The 17,002-nt window shown below is 40.1% G+C and overlaps 2 protein-coding genes across 3 annotated transcripts; one reads left to right on the forward strand and one right to left on the reverse strand.

Annotated features, from left to right (window-relative positions):
* The first annotated feature begins 102 nt into the window (after positions 1–102).
* psmb7 (proteasome 20S subunit beta 7) lies at positions 103–2,213 on the forward strand. The gene is made up of 8 exons (XM_087791156.1): positions 103–206; positions 527–620; positions 819–916; positions 1,205–1,345; positions 1,416–1,531; positions 1,610–1,668; positions 1,737–1,888; positions 2,014–2,213. Exons 1-8 carry the CDS (start codon positions 145–147, stop codon positions 2,123–2,125), a joined length of 834 nt encoding a protein of 277 aa, XP_087647282.1. The 5' UTR covers positions 103–144; the 3' UTR covers positions 2,126–2,213.
* Positions 2,214–2,277: 64 nt separating this feature from the next.
* On the reverse strand, positions 2,278–15,805 carry nek6 (NIMA-related kinase 6). Of its 2 annotated transcripts, none has more exons than XM_087791155.1 (10): positions 15,745–15,805; positions 8,904–8,997; positions 8,667–8,807; positions 7,764–7,826; positions 5,852–5,962; positions 5,675–5,783; positions 5,509–5,616; positions 4,366–4,460; positions 4,170–4,283; positions 2,278–3,525 (listed from the first exon to the last, which is right to left on the reverse strand). In XM_087791155.1, exons 2-10 carry the CDS (start codon positions 8,979–8,981, stop codon positions 3,415–3,417), a joined length of 930 nt encoding a protein of 309 aa, XP_087647281.1. In that variant the 5' UTR covers positions 8,982–8,997; positions 15,745–15,805; the 3' UTR covers positions 2,278–3,414. The 2 variants fall into 2 exon arrangements, with proteins under 2 accessions (XP_087647281.1, XP_087647280.1); XM_087791154.1 differs by lacking the exon at positions 15,745–15,805 and adding an exon at positions 14,107–14,127.
* Positions 15,806–17,002: the final 1,197 nt, after the last annotated feature.

Below are 17,002 nucleotides of genomic sequence, written 5' to 3' on the forward strand. Positions count from 1 at the left end.
AATGAATGAAATGTTTGAGCTTCGGACGCAAACTTTCGCATCTACATAGACGCCGGTCCAGTAGGTGGCAGCAGTGAGCCGTCTCTGCTGCTGATGATCGCCATAAACCGGAAACAGAAGAGAGAAAACACAAAGTAATGCAAGATGGCTACTCTGACAGTGTGCCGGCCGTCGTTTGGAGGCTTTAATTTCGAAAATTGCAAAAGGTAAACATCTTATTATAGTCAACCATGTGGTGGATTCTAACTTGTATATAATCGTTTGTGTCTCGATCTTGGTGTGTTTGATCAGACATATTTAATGGTAGGGCATCTTCACAGTGACTCAGCCATTCCTCCCGCTAGCATCTTCACATTAGCTTTTACTCTATTTTGATTTAAAACCGATAACTAGAAACAAATTAGACCAGATTACAGTTATATGACTGTTCCTGAAATATATTGAATTATCTGTTGTTCTTGTATATATACTTCTCGGCTCTAAATAAACATGTTTTCTTTGGACTTATGGTTTGTTCTTTTTTCAGAAATGGTCTTGTGGAAGGAGAAGCTAACAAGGTGGGCTGCAGTTTACCTGCTGCTCGGAAAACTGGAACCACCATCTGTGGACTCGTTTTCAAGGTGCGAATTTGATGGAGAAGGAAAAAAAATGAACGTTTTAAAATGGCATCCTTGAACAATGTAATGATGCCTGCCTCAATCTAATGTCATGTTCACATTATACCGTTGAATAACTTAACCTCAATCTAAGATAGTTATTATCAAACAAATAGGTGATGACTAGAATTATAGTATTGTGATGTCTATATTTTCCTTTAGGATGGAGTTGTGCTTGGAGCGGACACCAGAGCCACAGAAGGAATGATTGTGGCAGACAAGAACTGCTCAAAGATCCACTATATTGCACCAAACATTTAGTAAGTGACTCATACAGCACTGTATATATTTGTATCCCTCTGTATTTGTATTTTAGTCTTGAAGAGAAATGTATTTTTTTCCGTGAAAACATTTAAATAAAGTTAATTTTTTGATTTAAAACTCATGGCTAATAAAATAGTCAATACTGTGATTTGAATTTTCCAACTTTTTCCCTGATGCTCAAAACGTTCAGTATATCTGCTTGAACAACAAATTAGCGTTTTGTTTGTGATAGGATGTATTTTTTAATCATGTATAACGTTCTATTTTCTAACTTTGTTCTTCAGTTGTTGTGGAGCTGGAACTGCTGCAGACACGGAGATGACCACACAGATCATCTCCTCCAACCTGGAGCTGCACGCACTGTCGACGGGCCGAGTGCCTCGCGTCGCCACCGCCAATCGCATGTTGAAGCAAATGCTCTTCAGGTTTGCCACTGATTTAATAACTCTTTTTTTGTCTCTATTCCTATATTCTTATTGTTTTTTTTATCTTCAGGTATCAGGGTTACATCGGAGCAGCGCTTGTTCTGGGCGGAGTCGACTGTAACGGTCCTCACCTGTACAGCATTTATCCTCATGGCTCCACTGACAAACTCCCCTACGTCACAATGGGTCCGTTTTCCTCTAACTGTCGCTTAAATTGACTTCTAAACGGTACATTACTGTCAATAATGTTTTTTATTTCCTCAGGCTCTGGTTCTTTGGCTGCAATGGCTGTTTTTGAAGACCGATACAAACCTGACATGGAGGTAAATAAGTCACTTCTCCTAAGGGCCTGATCAGATGTGGCTTCATTTGAGTATTGATCGATTGACAGGAGGAGGACGCGAAGAAGCTTGTGCGCGACGCCATCGCAGCAGGAATCTTTAATGACTTGGGCTCTGGCAGCAACATCGATCTTTGCGTGATCTCCAAAGGAAAGGTGGACTACATCCGACCTCACGACGAGGCCAACAAAAAGGGAGTCAGGTAAGACTTGAACTGAGACTTAGGTTTGGTTCATAGATCTGCGTAAATTACTACTGAAACTTTAAGTCGTGTACTGTCAAGGGTTAATGGTCAAGTGCATCACCATCCTCTCATATATTCTGCAGGACTGGAGACTACAAGTACAAGAGAGGAACCACCAGCGTGCTGACTAAGGCGATTTCCCCAGTGAACCTGTCCTTGGTGGAGGAAACCGTACAGACCATGGACACCTCCTAAAATGTTACCCCCCACATGTACCTGCCCCTCAGAAAGTGACGGTAAAAGCTTGTTAATCCTGATTTACAATAAAGATCTTTGAGTAGTACATGTCTATGGGCTTTTGTGTACAACTTAAATATTGTGTTACTGTTTCTTGCAAGAACTAAATTGTGACACATTCCAGTCCCCTCCGGATTTTAATTTTTTAAACAGTTTATTAACAAAAACGAAAGATTTCCGCATAAGAAAAAAAAAAAGCATCAAGCGTAGAATACATGTTCAACAACAGAAGAAAACACAACTCTATTTGTTATATGTTTAGTACAACAATTCAAAATGACTTTCACAGCATCTTGACTCCAGAAGTGTGCAGGTTCACAGTTACAATGGTCAACATTTGCAGCACTACAGGTGGAAGAAAAAGGCTTTGTACACAAAATGTAACACTTGACAAACATCGCACATTAAAAAGTCCCACCCCCCCCCTCCACCGTGACAATATTGTGTAGTAAAGCGCTTCTAAACGTTTGTAAACGATACGCTGTGGTCTCAATTCATGCTTTCATTAACCACTTGCTATCATGTAAATATCTTATGCATCTACTGGTTACGTCTGAAACTTGAGAAAAAGGTTAAAAATGAACAAGTCTTTATTGTAAGTCAGGCCTTTAAACTAACATTATTTTGGTGAGAAATGTACTTTTTACCTGGTAGAAAATCGAATCTTCTTTGCATTTCCATCTTGATGAGTTTCATTTTTAACACTGTATTTTACCTACAAGTCAGTTTACCCAGGCTGTGACAACTCGCTGTACTGCATGCAGCCACTAGGCGGTGACCAATATCTTGTTGCAACAACTCATTCCAGTTTAAGGAAACGAGATTTAATAGCAGCCTTTACCACAGCTGTCTAATAAAACGGTGAGTACCGGACCAATGAAACAAACTAAAGAACTACCTTTTGTGTTTAAGATTACGATGAGAAGCTCAGCTCTGCTGCAAACTTCACGTCCAACTCGGGGTCTAATGTGGAATGCTACCCTGCAGGTGTGACGTAAGAAGAGTCGTGTTGAGACTCTGACGTCTGGTTAAAACAATATAAACAGTCACTTCTCTCGAGTTGGAGAACTCTTCTCACAAGAACCGTCACTCCAGTTAAGTGGACTTGAGTGTGTGTTCGGCGTTGACGTCTCAGTCCACTCGTGTAAGTCGTCTCCTCCAGACCTGGAGGTTGTGACGCGCTTCTGGACCTAGCAGTGAGTGGTACGAGGTTCTCAGACGAGGCCAGACGGGCTCTCGCTGCAGGATCAGGTGCTGGACGTCCACATGTGCATCTGTTTGGCCGACTGATGCACGAAGACGATGTCTGGTCGCTGGTCAGGGTCCGGGTTGATGCACGTGCTCACCAGTTCTCTGAGCTGTGGCAGAAAATGACATCGCTGGTCTTTTTTTTGCTGTTCAGCCTTACAAACATTTGAAGTTTCGCTTGTTCACTTGTATGTCTTCTAGAAACTACTGTAGCTCAGCAGGACCAAAACCAGCAACTTCACTTAAACGGCGTTCAAGACTACGACAATACATTCTTTTTGTTCATACCACATTTCTTTGAGACACTATAAGGACTCTGGAATGCGCCAGATCCAGGTTGTGACATCACATCCTGCTGATCGGTACATTATATATTTGTCTGCTTTGAGCCAATAGAAATATTCAATCATGGATTGTATACACACACGAACGCATAGAAACACGAACACACAACCCCACAAGCAAAAGAACATGCACACAAAAAAAAAATGCATGCACACATGAACACAAAAAAAAGCCACACATGCATTCACAGAAACACAGAAACATGCACACACATTCTCAAACATACACATGCAACACAAACACTTTCACACAAACACAAGCACTATCACACACATTAAAAGTAATGTTGAGCTCATATATGTCAGACTGGGATTCCATGTTGACATGAGTTGTGTGTTTGATTTGTTCCATTTAATGAAAAGTAATTAGCACTTCATTGACACATCGGAGGACGTGTGCGTCACTCTACCTTCTCAGAGTAGTGGTCAGGGGGCAGAGGGGGGTAATCGCACTGCTCTATCTTGTGGCACAGAGACAGGAGGTTCATCTTGTCGCCGTAGAAAGGACTCTGCAGCGCCGCCATCTGGGAGAGAAGAGCGACGACAGGAGTGGGAAATACTGCGATGAGCTCCTCACGACACCAGGCACATGACTGACGCTCTCACCTCATAGAGGAGACATCCCAGCGACCAGATGTCAGACTTGAAATTGTATCCGTTCTCGTGGATCCTCTCCGGGGACATGTAGTACGGAGTCCCGACTAAAAGGGACAACAATTGTACAAATGGTTTGTTAGATTACATTTCAGATTTTCCCTCTGACTTGTGACAAAGATACAGTTACAGGGGCGGAGGTGACCCCCGGAGCATCACTTTGTTCAGATCTGATTTAGAGTCATAAATTGACAGTAATCTGGCAAATGTAACCAGAGTATCCAGAGGAAACCCACTCAGAAAAAACAAAGTGCACTCAAAAATGAGAGAAGACGAGAGAGAAATGGAGTGAGAGGAAGAGTGAGTGTGAGGGTAAAGAGAGGATGAGAGAAGGACAAGTGGGAGGGAGAGAAAAAAGAGGGAAGAGAGAGAGATTAAGGGAGGATGCGAGAGGACAATTGAGAGTGAGAGGATGCGAGAGAAAGAGTGTAAGGAAGAGAGAGATTGAGAAAGGGAAAGGGTAGGGTGAGAGAGTGAGATGGAGAAAGGGGAGGCGTGAGAGTGAGAGGACAAGTGAGATAGAGATGGAGAGAGATAAGGGAGGATTAGAGAGTGAGAGGATGATAGAGAAAAAAGGGAGGAGGAGAGAATGAGAGGGTGAGTGAGATAGAAAAAGAGAAAAAAGGGAGGATGAGAGAGAGACAGAAAGGGTTAGAGGAGTGAGATAGACGGAGAGAGAAAAGGGAGGATGAGAAGAAAGTGAGAGGATGAGTGAGATAGACAGAGACAGAAGGGGTGAGAGGAGTGAGAGTGAGATAGACAGAGAGAGAAAAGTGAGGATGAGGAAAGTGAGAGGAAAAGTGAGATTGACAAAGAGGAAAAAGGGAGTGAGAGGAATAGTGAGATAGACAGAGAGAGAAAAGGGAGGATGAGGATGATTGAGATAGACAGAGACAGAAAAGTGAGGAGGAAATGGACAGAGAGAGAAAATGGAGGATGAAAGAGCGAGAAGATCAGTGAGATTGATGAGGAGAAAATAGAGAGGATGAGACAGAATGAGAGGATGAGTGAGATAGATGCAGAGAAATAAGGGAGGATGAGTGAGAGGAAGAGTGAGATTGACAGAGAGAGACGGAGGAGGAGTGAGATGGTCACCGAGGGAGTGAGCTGCAGTAGTTTTGGAGCTGAAGAATCGTCCTAATCCAAGATCTCCCAGCTTGACTTCTCCCGTGGCTGTGATGAACACGTTTGCTGGTTTGATGTCTGGAGAGAAGACCACGAGTTACACTTGTCGTCATGACGACGTGTGACATCCCAGTACCTCGGTGCATGACTCTGCGAGAGTGCATGTGCTCCAGAGCGCTGCACAGCTGCACAAAGTACTTCCATATCGTCCTCTCCGGGATCAGCCGCCTCTTCTTCTTGAAGAACTGATGAGGGAAAGTCACGAGTCAGACGTGTCTTGGACGGGGCGCGCGACCTCTGACCTCTGACCGACCTTGATCATCTGGGATAAATCTCCAGCGTCCGCCAGCTCCAGGACGATGTTGAGCTCGTTCTCCTCGATGAAGGAGTCGAGGTACTTGATCACGTTGGGATGATTGAGCTGCTGCAGAGACCAACGACAGACACTCGTCTTAGTGATGACCTCTGACCTTCAAGGGTCCTGATCACATGGTTAATGAACCAGTTGATGTAACTGCAGCATCGAAGTTTGTTTCAGCTGCTGTTTCTGCATCATGTGCAGCTCATGGTTTACATGAAGCAGAGAATGTTTTTTCATCAAGTTAGCAGCATTTGTGTTTGTTTGTGTGTGCGTGCATGTTTGTTTGTGTTCCTGCAGGTGTTTTTTTGTTGTGTGTGTGCATGTTTGTTTGTGTTCCTGCAGGTGTTTTTTTGTGTTTGTTTGTGTGTGTGTGTGTGTGTGCGTGCATGTTTGTTTGTGTTCCTGCAGGTGTTTTTTTGTGTTTGTTTGTGTGTGCGTGCATGGTTGTTTGTGTTCCTGCAGGTGTGTTTGGTGTGTGTGTGCATGTTTGTTTGTGTTCCTGCAGGTGTGTTTTTTGTGTGTACATGTTTGTTTGTGTTCCTGCAGGTGTGTTTTTTGTGTGTGCATGTTTGTTTGTGTTCCTGCAGGTGCTTTTTTGTGTGTACATGTTTGTTTGTGTTCCTGCAGGTGTGTTTTTTGTGTGTGTATATGTTTGTTTGTGTTCCTGCATGTGTGTTTTTTGTGTGTGTACATGTTTGTTTGTGTTCCTGCAGGTGTGTTTTTTGTGTGTACATGTTTGTTTGTTTTCCTGCAAGTGTGTTTTTTGTGTTTGTTTGTTGGCCTACATTTGAGTGGTTGTTTGTGTTCCTGTGTGTGATTGTGTGTTTGTTTGTATTTGTGTGTGTGTCTAAGAGGGATTGTGTTCGTGTTTATATGTTTGTGTTTGTGTTCCTGCAGGTGTGTTTTTTGTGTTGCTGTGTTTGATAGTTTGTGTTTGTATATGTGTGTGTCTTAGAGGGATTGTGTTTGTGTTTACATGTTTGTGTGCATGCATGTTTGTGTGCCTACATGTGTGTGGTTGTTTATGTACCTGTGTATGTTTGTTTGCGTGTGCGTGTGTGTCTCTTAGAAGGATTGTGTTTGTGTTTATATGTTTGTGTGCATGCATGTTTGTTTATGTGTCTACATGCATGTGGTTGTTTATGTGCCTGTGTGTGTTTGTTCGCATGTGGGTGTGTGTCTTAGAGGGATTGTGTTTGTGTTTATATGTTTGTGTGCATGCATGTTTGTTTGTTTGCCTGCATGTATGAGTGTGCGTGCCTGCATTTGTGTTTGTTTCTGTGTGACTGATTTTGTGTGTGTGTTTAAGAGAGTGTGTGTTTGTGCCTGTTTGTTTGTGAGGGTGCATGTTTGTGGGTCAACTGATGGACTGGTGTGTGTGCATGTCTAAGAGTGTGTGTTTGTGCATGTAAATGTAAGCGTATAATAGTAGTAAAAGTAGTTTGTCGCCTTCATCAATGGGAATATATTTAGTAATCATTTGTTAACGAAACAACACAAAAGTAAAATAATGTATTTCAAAAAAGGCTGATAATTGATCCAAAGTCATTAAACTACATTTGTTGGTTGTTGCTTAAGATACATTTTGATTAATATTATATTATTATTAATATTATTAGAAGTTTTTATCACTTCTGCCTTCTGTGAAATCTTCCCCTCACACGGGAAATCTAACAGGAAGTCTGAAGATGTGGCGAGAAATCGTGTTGAATGATAAACGGTGGAAGAAGATTCACTTTCCTTGATAAGAACCTGTGAGTCACACTCCGTTGAGTGATTATCAAAAGCATGAATCATGAAACCAGCGTTGTGATAAATTCCTCCTGCGCACAAATACATTCCTGTCACTGACTCATGTGTTTACCTTCAGCAGATCGATTTCTTTGATGCAGTCTTGGCGAGCCTTGGCGTCCATCATCTCGAATATCTGCAGAAATAAAAAACAATATGAAGTAACTACACCTTTGTATATGTTTTGGTTTGTGGCTCATTCTGGTGTATTTTATTTATTCTACCTATTTATTCCCTATTTAATGGTTTATAGTTTTTTCAGGACAAAAATGTTCTTATTTAATGATGTTTTCATGACGATTTACATTGTAGATTCTCACTGAAGGCGTCAAAACTATGAATGAACACATGGCAATGATATAGTTAACAAAATATGTGTGAAATAACTGATAAAATATCTTATATTCTGGTCAAAAAAGACATGATGGTTGGAGCCGAAGACCTCAATTAATTGAACATTCATTTATTTCTCTCAGTAACGATGACCTGAACAGCTCCCATAATGCTTTTCCGCCCAGCCAACCGATCACAGCTGTGAATCACTTTTGACATAGATTTAAAATACAATATTTTAGCAACCAATCAGCTGCCATTAAATGCAACAGTGTGTAGAAAGTGTGTGTTTGTGTATATATATATATCAGTGCTCCTGATAAATGGATGATAAAATACACAAAAAGGAAATGAAGGCGAGACATCAAGTCTGCCTGGAATCTGCTCCACTGACCCACCGCCAGTCATCCTGTTTACCAAAGGCAAAGCACAGCTGGTAGCCATACAGGAAGTCCGTCCATGTTACCTGCTGGTTTACAACTTCTTTACACAAATACTTCATTTCCTTAAGTAACTGGGTTGAAAGACTTGCAGACAATATGTAGTAACATCATTTTAGGAGCCACAGTATTCTAGACCATGGGGTGTCAAACTCTGTCACACATGGTGCCAGAACCAAAACACAAGCAGACTCTTCCCTCACCTGGACTTTCTTGAGCGCCACCAGTCGTCCTTCCAGCAGGTACGTGGCTTTGTAGACCACACTGAACTGACCGCGACCGATCTTCTTCTCGATCCGGAAGTTGGAAAGGGTGCAGCAGTAGTTACAGCTCTGCATGTTGTTCTGGTGGAAGAAGAATCACAGAATCATGAGGTTTTTGGTTTCAATCCAGACACGTGGAATAGTCTTGTATTTCATCTGAAGTCTTAAATGTCTCACCTGATCCTCCTGACCAGGTAACTGGTACAAACTCTTGTGGTTGTCTAAGGCAGTCTGGTTGTTGTTGTGCGTCTCCATGGTGGCATCACCTCGCCTGCGGAGAAAAAAAGAGGTCGGAGATTGTCGTGTCAAAAAAAGACGACAGTGACTTTTATTTGCGTTCGTCACCGGGGTTTCGCTAGTGAAACCGTCACGACCAGTTTCATTTGTGGGCGTGCATCTGCGGGGAGGATTGGTGTTTCTACGCAGATGTGGTTTCCATTTTGTCAGAAGAGAAAATTCTTAGAATCTTTATCACGCTGTTTAGTGATTCAGTTACAAGGTCGACACTGCACTACTTTGTTTGAGCGCTGACTCAAAATGTGCCTCGTGTATGAATCTGTGTTTTGTTTTTTTTCGGGAAAATTCACGATGGATGACCAGCAGTGACATCATTCTGGTGTGACTCCTCCCCCTCACCTGCAGACCTGATCAAGGTAAAGTGAGGTGACCCGAACCCAGATAAGCACAAGAAGATGAGATGAAATCCAAAAAAAAGAAAAAAAAAAGTTGTTATAATTAAGAAAAAACTAACTTAAAAAGATATGTTTCTTCAATCAAAAGAAATTTGCTGCATAAAAAGTTAAAAAAAATATTTCTTTCAAACATAAAGTTGCTTCAATAAAAAGGAAATCCTTTGTTTTAATTAAAGCAACTGTTTTCATTTAAATTAGAATAATTAATAATTCATAAAAAATATTCTACTTTATTGAATTTACCAGGAATCTCCAGAGCCTTCAGTTTGTTCACATACTGTATCACTTATTATATGTCGTCTGCAATTATATATGATGAGCTGATGTAGTTTCTAACAATTCTCTAACAAGTCCGTCCAAAACCATTCCTTTGGTTTGGTCATGATTTAAGGAGTGAGCTCGGGTGGTCCAACTACATTTTTAAACGGTGTACCGATAATCCCTGTTAATGGATACTAACTAGACCAGGACTGTTTCTCAGTAGAGCTCAATAGAGCTGCTTCAAAATGATTTAGCTACTGCAAAAATGCAAAACATATGTGTATTTATATATAGATATATAGAGCTAATATGTATAACTCAACACAATTAACTGTGTATATTTTTGTCATGACTTGACTGAGTTAAACATTTGACTCATGTGAGTCAGTAAAACACAACATTTCTAAATTTAATCCGACCATTTTCCGACCCAATTTAATCAGCTGTTTTGATTGACAGCTTGTTAATCCAATGACGGTTGCTCCGACTCAATGGGCGGAGCTTATGACCATGGTTCTAACTTGTGGGGGTCCAAACATACCTTCACAAACATGGTTTTAATGTGATCAGGTAGTCAATTAAATTGAAATTGTACTTATAATATCAGAAAAAAAAGTAAAAGTTCAACAGACAAAAATGTTATATTAGGTAGTTTAGTCACACACTAGACACAACATCTTTTAGTGTCATCTACACACACTACCTTTGGGATCGACCATCTATATATTGATCACATGTGAAGAATATTCTTAAACTTCTCCACAGCTAGAGTCAAACTTTATTTGTTAAAAATCTTCAACTCCCTGGAATCTGAGTCAAATGACTTGTTTTCCAGATCCAGCTGAGTCACGTCTTGCCCCACCTTTATCTAGGTTAAATCCCAGAAGATCCAGACGTGGACTAAAATAATCACAACGTGGAGATGTGAAGACTCGCTGCAGGCGTGACAAAAGAATTAATCTCCCAGTTCGGCCTAAAATAGACACGAGAGCGTCTCTTGCTACGAGTCTCCTGTTAGAACTTGTTCTTCGTCCACCACTTTTACACGCATTTACCACAGAGCCCAGGTTCCTTCACCCCCTCCACACACACACACACACACACACACACACACACACACACACACACACACACACACACGCTAACACACATATCTGATGAGTAAGCTTTAAGTATTTATCAGTATACATGTGCTAACGTGTGCGCACCTCAGCTCTTACTAACCATTAAAATGTCTGCGATGCCAACTGGGCCTCCGACCATGACTCAAGTTACTACAGAGGAACACATCTGTGCTGCACACGTGCACACACACGAGCACGCACTCACACCGCTCTGGATCCTGGTACTGGAGCTCAAACTTTAATTGTAAGTCTGCTGCATGTTTCTACTCAATACATTTAAAATACCACAAATGTTGCCCCTAAAGCAAAAGGGCTCAGTTTCACTCCGTTGGCACGAGCCTGGAATGTTAAAACAAAAATTGGACCTCGTTTCTAACATAATACAAGGGTGTCGAGTGGAGGGTCTTTCTAGGTAAACATGCACAAAAATATGGCCCCAAAAATTCCTGGGGACTGATGCGTGCTCCCCGAGGGTCTCGCTGACAAAACTTGCTCCGATAACTTCTATATTTACATGGTTCACTCAGGAACGATGTGCAGCCAAACGTGCACGTGTCTGTTTTACACTTTTACTTTTCAAAACAAGATGATAAAATAGAAATGGTGAGGTTCAGAGTTTTAAAAAATGGTCTTAGATTGTCCAGATTAATACATGGAATGACCACCATGCGTCATCTACACAAACATGTCAGTTTTATGCATATTTTCTAAAGTTAAAATGTCTGTTTCTTTAATGAAATTATCCGATTTCTTTATTGATATTATAAAATAAAAGACCTATTTAAAGTAAGGCCGTTCTTGTTAGTGTTTTTATACGTTGTTTTAAGACTCAGCCCTCCTCATGTGGAGCCTGTGATGTGCTTCATAAGTCGACGTGGTATCTGGCACCAATAAACAGAACTATGTATACATCCTGTTCAGTGCTTGTAGTGTGTTATTTGCTTGACTTCACTCGAATGCCACAGTTTATCTACCACTATATCTCTTTAATCAGCGTGAAAAGTAAATACATGTCACCGCAGCAGCTACAGTATGACTGTCAAAGACATATTTGACAGTTTATTTTAGCTCTATGTACACAACAAAAAAAAGTTGGTTTTCACACCTTTCATAAAGTAGAAGTTACATGTGCTGTCAGTAACCATGAGTTATTTTTCAACACATGCGTCTTATCGACACATGAGAATGAGAACTATCTCCTTGGAATGTCCTAATTTCTTTTCAATGACAGCACGAGCTCCACAAGCTCCAGCATGACTCATCTCATCCAGAATGATTTGACAGCGTTCCACATGGCTTCTTGTGAGTTTTGGCATTCTCCATGTTTAAGTGCCCCCCATAAATAGTCTGTGAGGTTGAGTTCAAGTGACTTTGCAGGAAAGTCCCTGACGGTTGAGGAGTCTGTCGTTTTATTACACCTTCGTCTCTGCACCATCAGCACTTTTATTGATTTTAACGAAAACCTTTGTTTTACATTGTTCATGATGTGTTTTAGATGGAAATCAATCAAACTTGTTCATCCGTTTTTGAGTTATTCAGCTTAAAAACAGATAAATACCAGCTACCTCCATTGGGAATTACTGTAGTGTTGTGTTTTCATGACGCAAAAATATACATATTTACCTAAAAGTGATTGCCTTTATATGCATGACTAATTGTGACAGTCACTGAAATTTAGGAATATATATACTAAAAATTTGACCAAGGGCTGGACCATATAAAAGCTAAAAAGTTTTTTGCACCATAATCATTTTTAATTAGTTCATACAAACCCGCCATCTGCTCCTGGTCCAGCCCTCGGTCAAATTTAAGCGCCTAGTTTGACCCCCGGGTCAGAAAGTTTGCCCACCCCTCGTTCATGATGTAAAGAGTCGACTGACGTCAGACCAGTTTTCATGCACACTCCGTTTTAACTCTTAAGACTTCTCTGGGGTAGAACTAAATGTGTTCGATATAAACAGTCACCTCGTCATTTTACCTTTTCATTTTAAGAAGTTTAAGAAAATAAATCCGCAACAATCGTTTGTCATCATTTGAGATCTTCTGTGTCAGGCAGGAATGTTGGACTTGTCCTGTGTGGGTTGTCGGGTTTAATCCCACAAACCAAAAAATGCACAGACCAGGTTCATTTGAGACTGTAAGCTGTCGACAAGTGAGAAGGTTTGTCTTCGACTTCCACTTCTCTTTCAATGCTGTCCAGCATCAGCTCGAGATCCAACATTCTTCAGACGGAGCAGCAGCCAGAATGAATTATCTGCTCTAAAGTTGTGTCTGAAGACGAATTATAGTCAAAGACAAACACATTTATATGTATATATTTTCTGGACCTGCTGTTAATATTTTCAGCCAAAACCACCAGAGACACATAAGATATTTTTAACTAACTGAAAGATAATTCTTGTTTTATTAAGAAATTGTAAAACCTTTCTGATGCTCTTCAATACTGTATATATTGTTTAGAGTTTGTTCAGTTCAGTTGTTCTTCTCTCTTTTTTTAAAAAAAATTCTAGCATCACTGGGTTTGAAGAAGTTGCTATTAACTTACTCTAATACTAGAAATATTAGAAATATTTCTTTATTTTTATTTTTTTAATGTTTTAAATTGAAATATTATTTAAATTATTATTATTTTATTTCTGTGAAACCACTTTAAGTGGAGTAACAAATATATCTCTAAATAATCTTGTTTATTCAAATAAAATGATCAATTTATAACATGCATGATGAGGTCATCACATGATTACATTTCATTCTTTTAAGTTTACAAGTTATCTTGTCCAGGTTTTCAAACGGTCTATAAAATGAAATAACTTCAATGTTGAATATTCTTACTTATTCTGGAAACACTATCAAAAAGTATTTGAGTATTTTATAATTATCACTGCCATCTTGTAATCTTGTAATTTTTGCATAAACTGTAAGATCTTTTCAAAAAGCACCAACGTGACATTTACAGAATATTCGCTAAAGTTACTTTTTATGATTTAAACTTCTGTCTGACTGGCTAAGACGACAGAGGCCGAACGACGTGTGCAATTTGATAGTAACATGTACATACATGTGCAACTTTTACATGCTTGAATGTTTCGGTGTGTAGAAATGAACAAAATAATAACAACATGTGCACACGCACACAAAGATTGACATTTCTTAACTTTCCCTGAATTTCTCGGCCGCCTCAGAAAGCGCCACACATCAATACCACAACGTAAACCACAGAATGACACCTTCAAGAAAGCTGATCTGCATTCCTGCTCGGCTCGGAGTCTAATTCTGATGCTCCATCACAACCACGACACCCACCGCATTTGTCATCGTCCGGCTGGTTCCTCGCCACGGACGCTCGTAATGGGGAAGAGTCGACGTGCGGATGTGTGAAGACCACTGCTGGTCGTACGGGACAGTGGCTCGCTGTCACAGCTGACACGTGACTAATTTTAGCCAGTTATTTGACCTTGGATGGCCATCAGGCGCCTCTCGCCCAACACACCCCCCCTGCTAATATTTAATGTTCAATGTGTCAACAAAGGTGGTTTCTTCAAGAAAACATTGGCCTACTTAGGTGTCACACAAACACCAGTGGTTTCATAGTGAACAACATCTGTAGAAGTGAGACTTCATAATCCAGATTAAAAGTATGAATCTATAAATATAATGACTTTAAATAACATTATCGTCGTGAAAATAAAATTCCATCTTTTTACAGCCAAAGTAAGTTGGACGAACCAAATGGTGACTCTTTGTTTTCAGATTAAACAAAAAAACATCATTTAAACTTCCCTCAATAAAGTGTCATTAAGGTGTAATAATAAGAGGAAAATGTCAGTTTCGGTATAGACTTACTTTTGTCTCCCGTTAAAAAAAAAAGGTTGAGTCAATAAAACGATCAAGTGATCATGACTAACTGCCTAATATTGTGTAATCATGTCTTTTCCTGACTAAACTTCGATTTATTCCAAAAGTGCTGAAGGAAAACAGAAGTAATGAGTAAGCCGGGTCACAGGCGGGCACGGCTCCTTACAGGTCGGGGCCCATGTAACCGAGCAGGATGTTGCACTGTACCACAGATTAAGTAGAAGTTAAAGATGCTGATCTGTTGTTTAAGGACAAAATATGTGTGTAAGTAAGTAAGTAATTTCTATTTGTATAGCGCTTTTCCAGACCAGGGTCACAAAGCGCTTAAACAATCAAAACAATATTCAATAAATTATATACTTAAAAGATCAAGATAAAAACTGATAACAACAGGAGTTCCAGAAAATCAAGGAAAAGCCTGAACAAATAAAAACGTCTTAAGATGTTTCTTCTGTTGCTCCAAGAATCTGGTTCGGATGGCAACACTTGAACCAGACGTCAACCATGTTTGTTCAGACAGTTCCTTTGTGATTATATTCAATATTTGATCAAACACACCCACCAACAAAACTCTCATCTTATTGACCTTCTTGGACACCCTCGACTACTGACCATTGCAGACCAGAAATAGGTTAACACAACAAACACATTCACAGGGAAGCGGTCATAATGTTATGGTCGATAAGAAAATAATATCTGGTGTAGATTTTCCCAAAAAAAATAACCTTCTGACAACGATCATATTTCTAGAGATTGTGCATTTTTAAAATCCTGAAGTCTTGCATCGGGAATCGCTCCAGCAACCCTTTCATGATCTTTGCACACATGACTCCAAGTTGTTCTTTAGGAAGCTGAAGTGCGAGAGAAGAGGATCCGCTCACTGTAAATATCATTCCCACATGTTGTCAGTGGCAGACTAATGTTGCTCTGTAGGTATGCGCTAAGTGGCCTCGCAGCTCTGCAGACTTGAGTCACAACAGTTCTTCTGCAGGACCCTCCAGGTCTATGTCAGCAGAGCTGGGGGCTCCGAGGGGTCCTAGGGGTCCCCGCACCGAGACACGCGTTCATCCAGAGAGTCGCTCTTACCTTGATGTCCAATGATGTCCAGTTTACTCCACAGCTCTGTGAACAGTTAAACAAGTTGCATTGGTCCTTGTTATTGTGAAACTCCCCCTTCCTCCTCCCCCGTCTCCCCCCCCTCGTGTTCCTCCCCTCCCTCCCCCTGTTGGTGTCCTCGCTGCCACGCAGGCTCCTGCCCAGTAAACTCACCCATATTCCTAAGAATATATTCGGCCTGTTTAAGCTTTCGATTAGTGTTTAATTCAGCGCATAAAACGACTTAAAACTCAACAAACAACCGTATTCTACTTAAAAAGAAAAGTAGGTCAAAAGTCGAAGCGCCCCCTGTCGGCAGTGGATGAAACGACTCTTCTAAATCTATGGAAATGCGGTTTTTAAAAAGCAGTCAATGCTTTTATTTACAGTTAAAAAACACAAGACAGTGGATAGTCAATTCTATAAAAGGGGGGATTTCTCTGAGCAGCAAAATTCCCCCCATGTGGTTTTGAATCTGTCACGCTTCATTAACCGAATTTAAATTCTTCTATTCATTTCTAGAGCTCGCTTTCTATTCATGACTGGTTGAGACCCAAAGGATGGGTTTCCTCTTGATCTATTTTTTTAAATTACATTACAGCTAAACTGACAAGTTTTCTATTCATATTTTATGGTTCTAATTAAAAAATAAACATAGGAAAAATTCAAACAACTCCTTAACAACTCTTGATATTTTGAGAAAAGTGGATGAGAAGCTCTTCATGGGTCTAGTAGATAGTAAGATAGTTTTAGGTTGGATGTTGGAAAGTTTGTTATATATATTCTTCGTGCCATTATTGTCTTCATAATTAAATGCAATGTCGATTTATAGCCTCCATGAATCACATCACCTACAGTGATCTGAACCTGAAACAGGATTTTTTTTTTTCTTTACATAGTTGTAAATAAAAGTCCAGCAGTTTCAAAATATGACAAACAGTAAATAAGTAAGTAAGTAAGTAAATTATATTTGAAGAGCGCTTTTTCAAACCAGGGTCACAAAGCGCTTGAACAATCAAAACAAAACTCAATAAAATACAGTATATACTTAAAAGATCAAGATAACACCGAGAACAACACAGTAGCCAACATTTTCAATACCAGAACTGAATTTCTATTCATCTGCCTTTACACACTTGAGAAGCAAAATATTTAAACATGCTTTACTTTATAAATGCCTTTGGGAAGAATTGTAATTGTTTATTCTAAGTAAGTAAGTAATAGTTATTGTCACAAGTGTTTTCAAATA

This window comes from Callionymus lyra, chromosome 5 (genome assembly GCF_982586985.1).
Source record: "Callionymus lyra chromosome 5, fCalLyr1.hap1.1, whole genome shotgun sequence".
NCBI classification, from domain to species: Eukaryota; Metazoa; Chordata; class Actinopteri; order Syngnathiformes; family Callionymidae; genus Callionymus; species Callionymus lyra.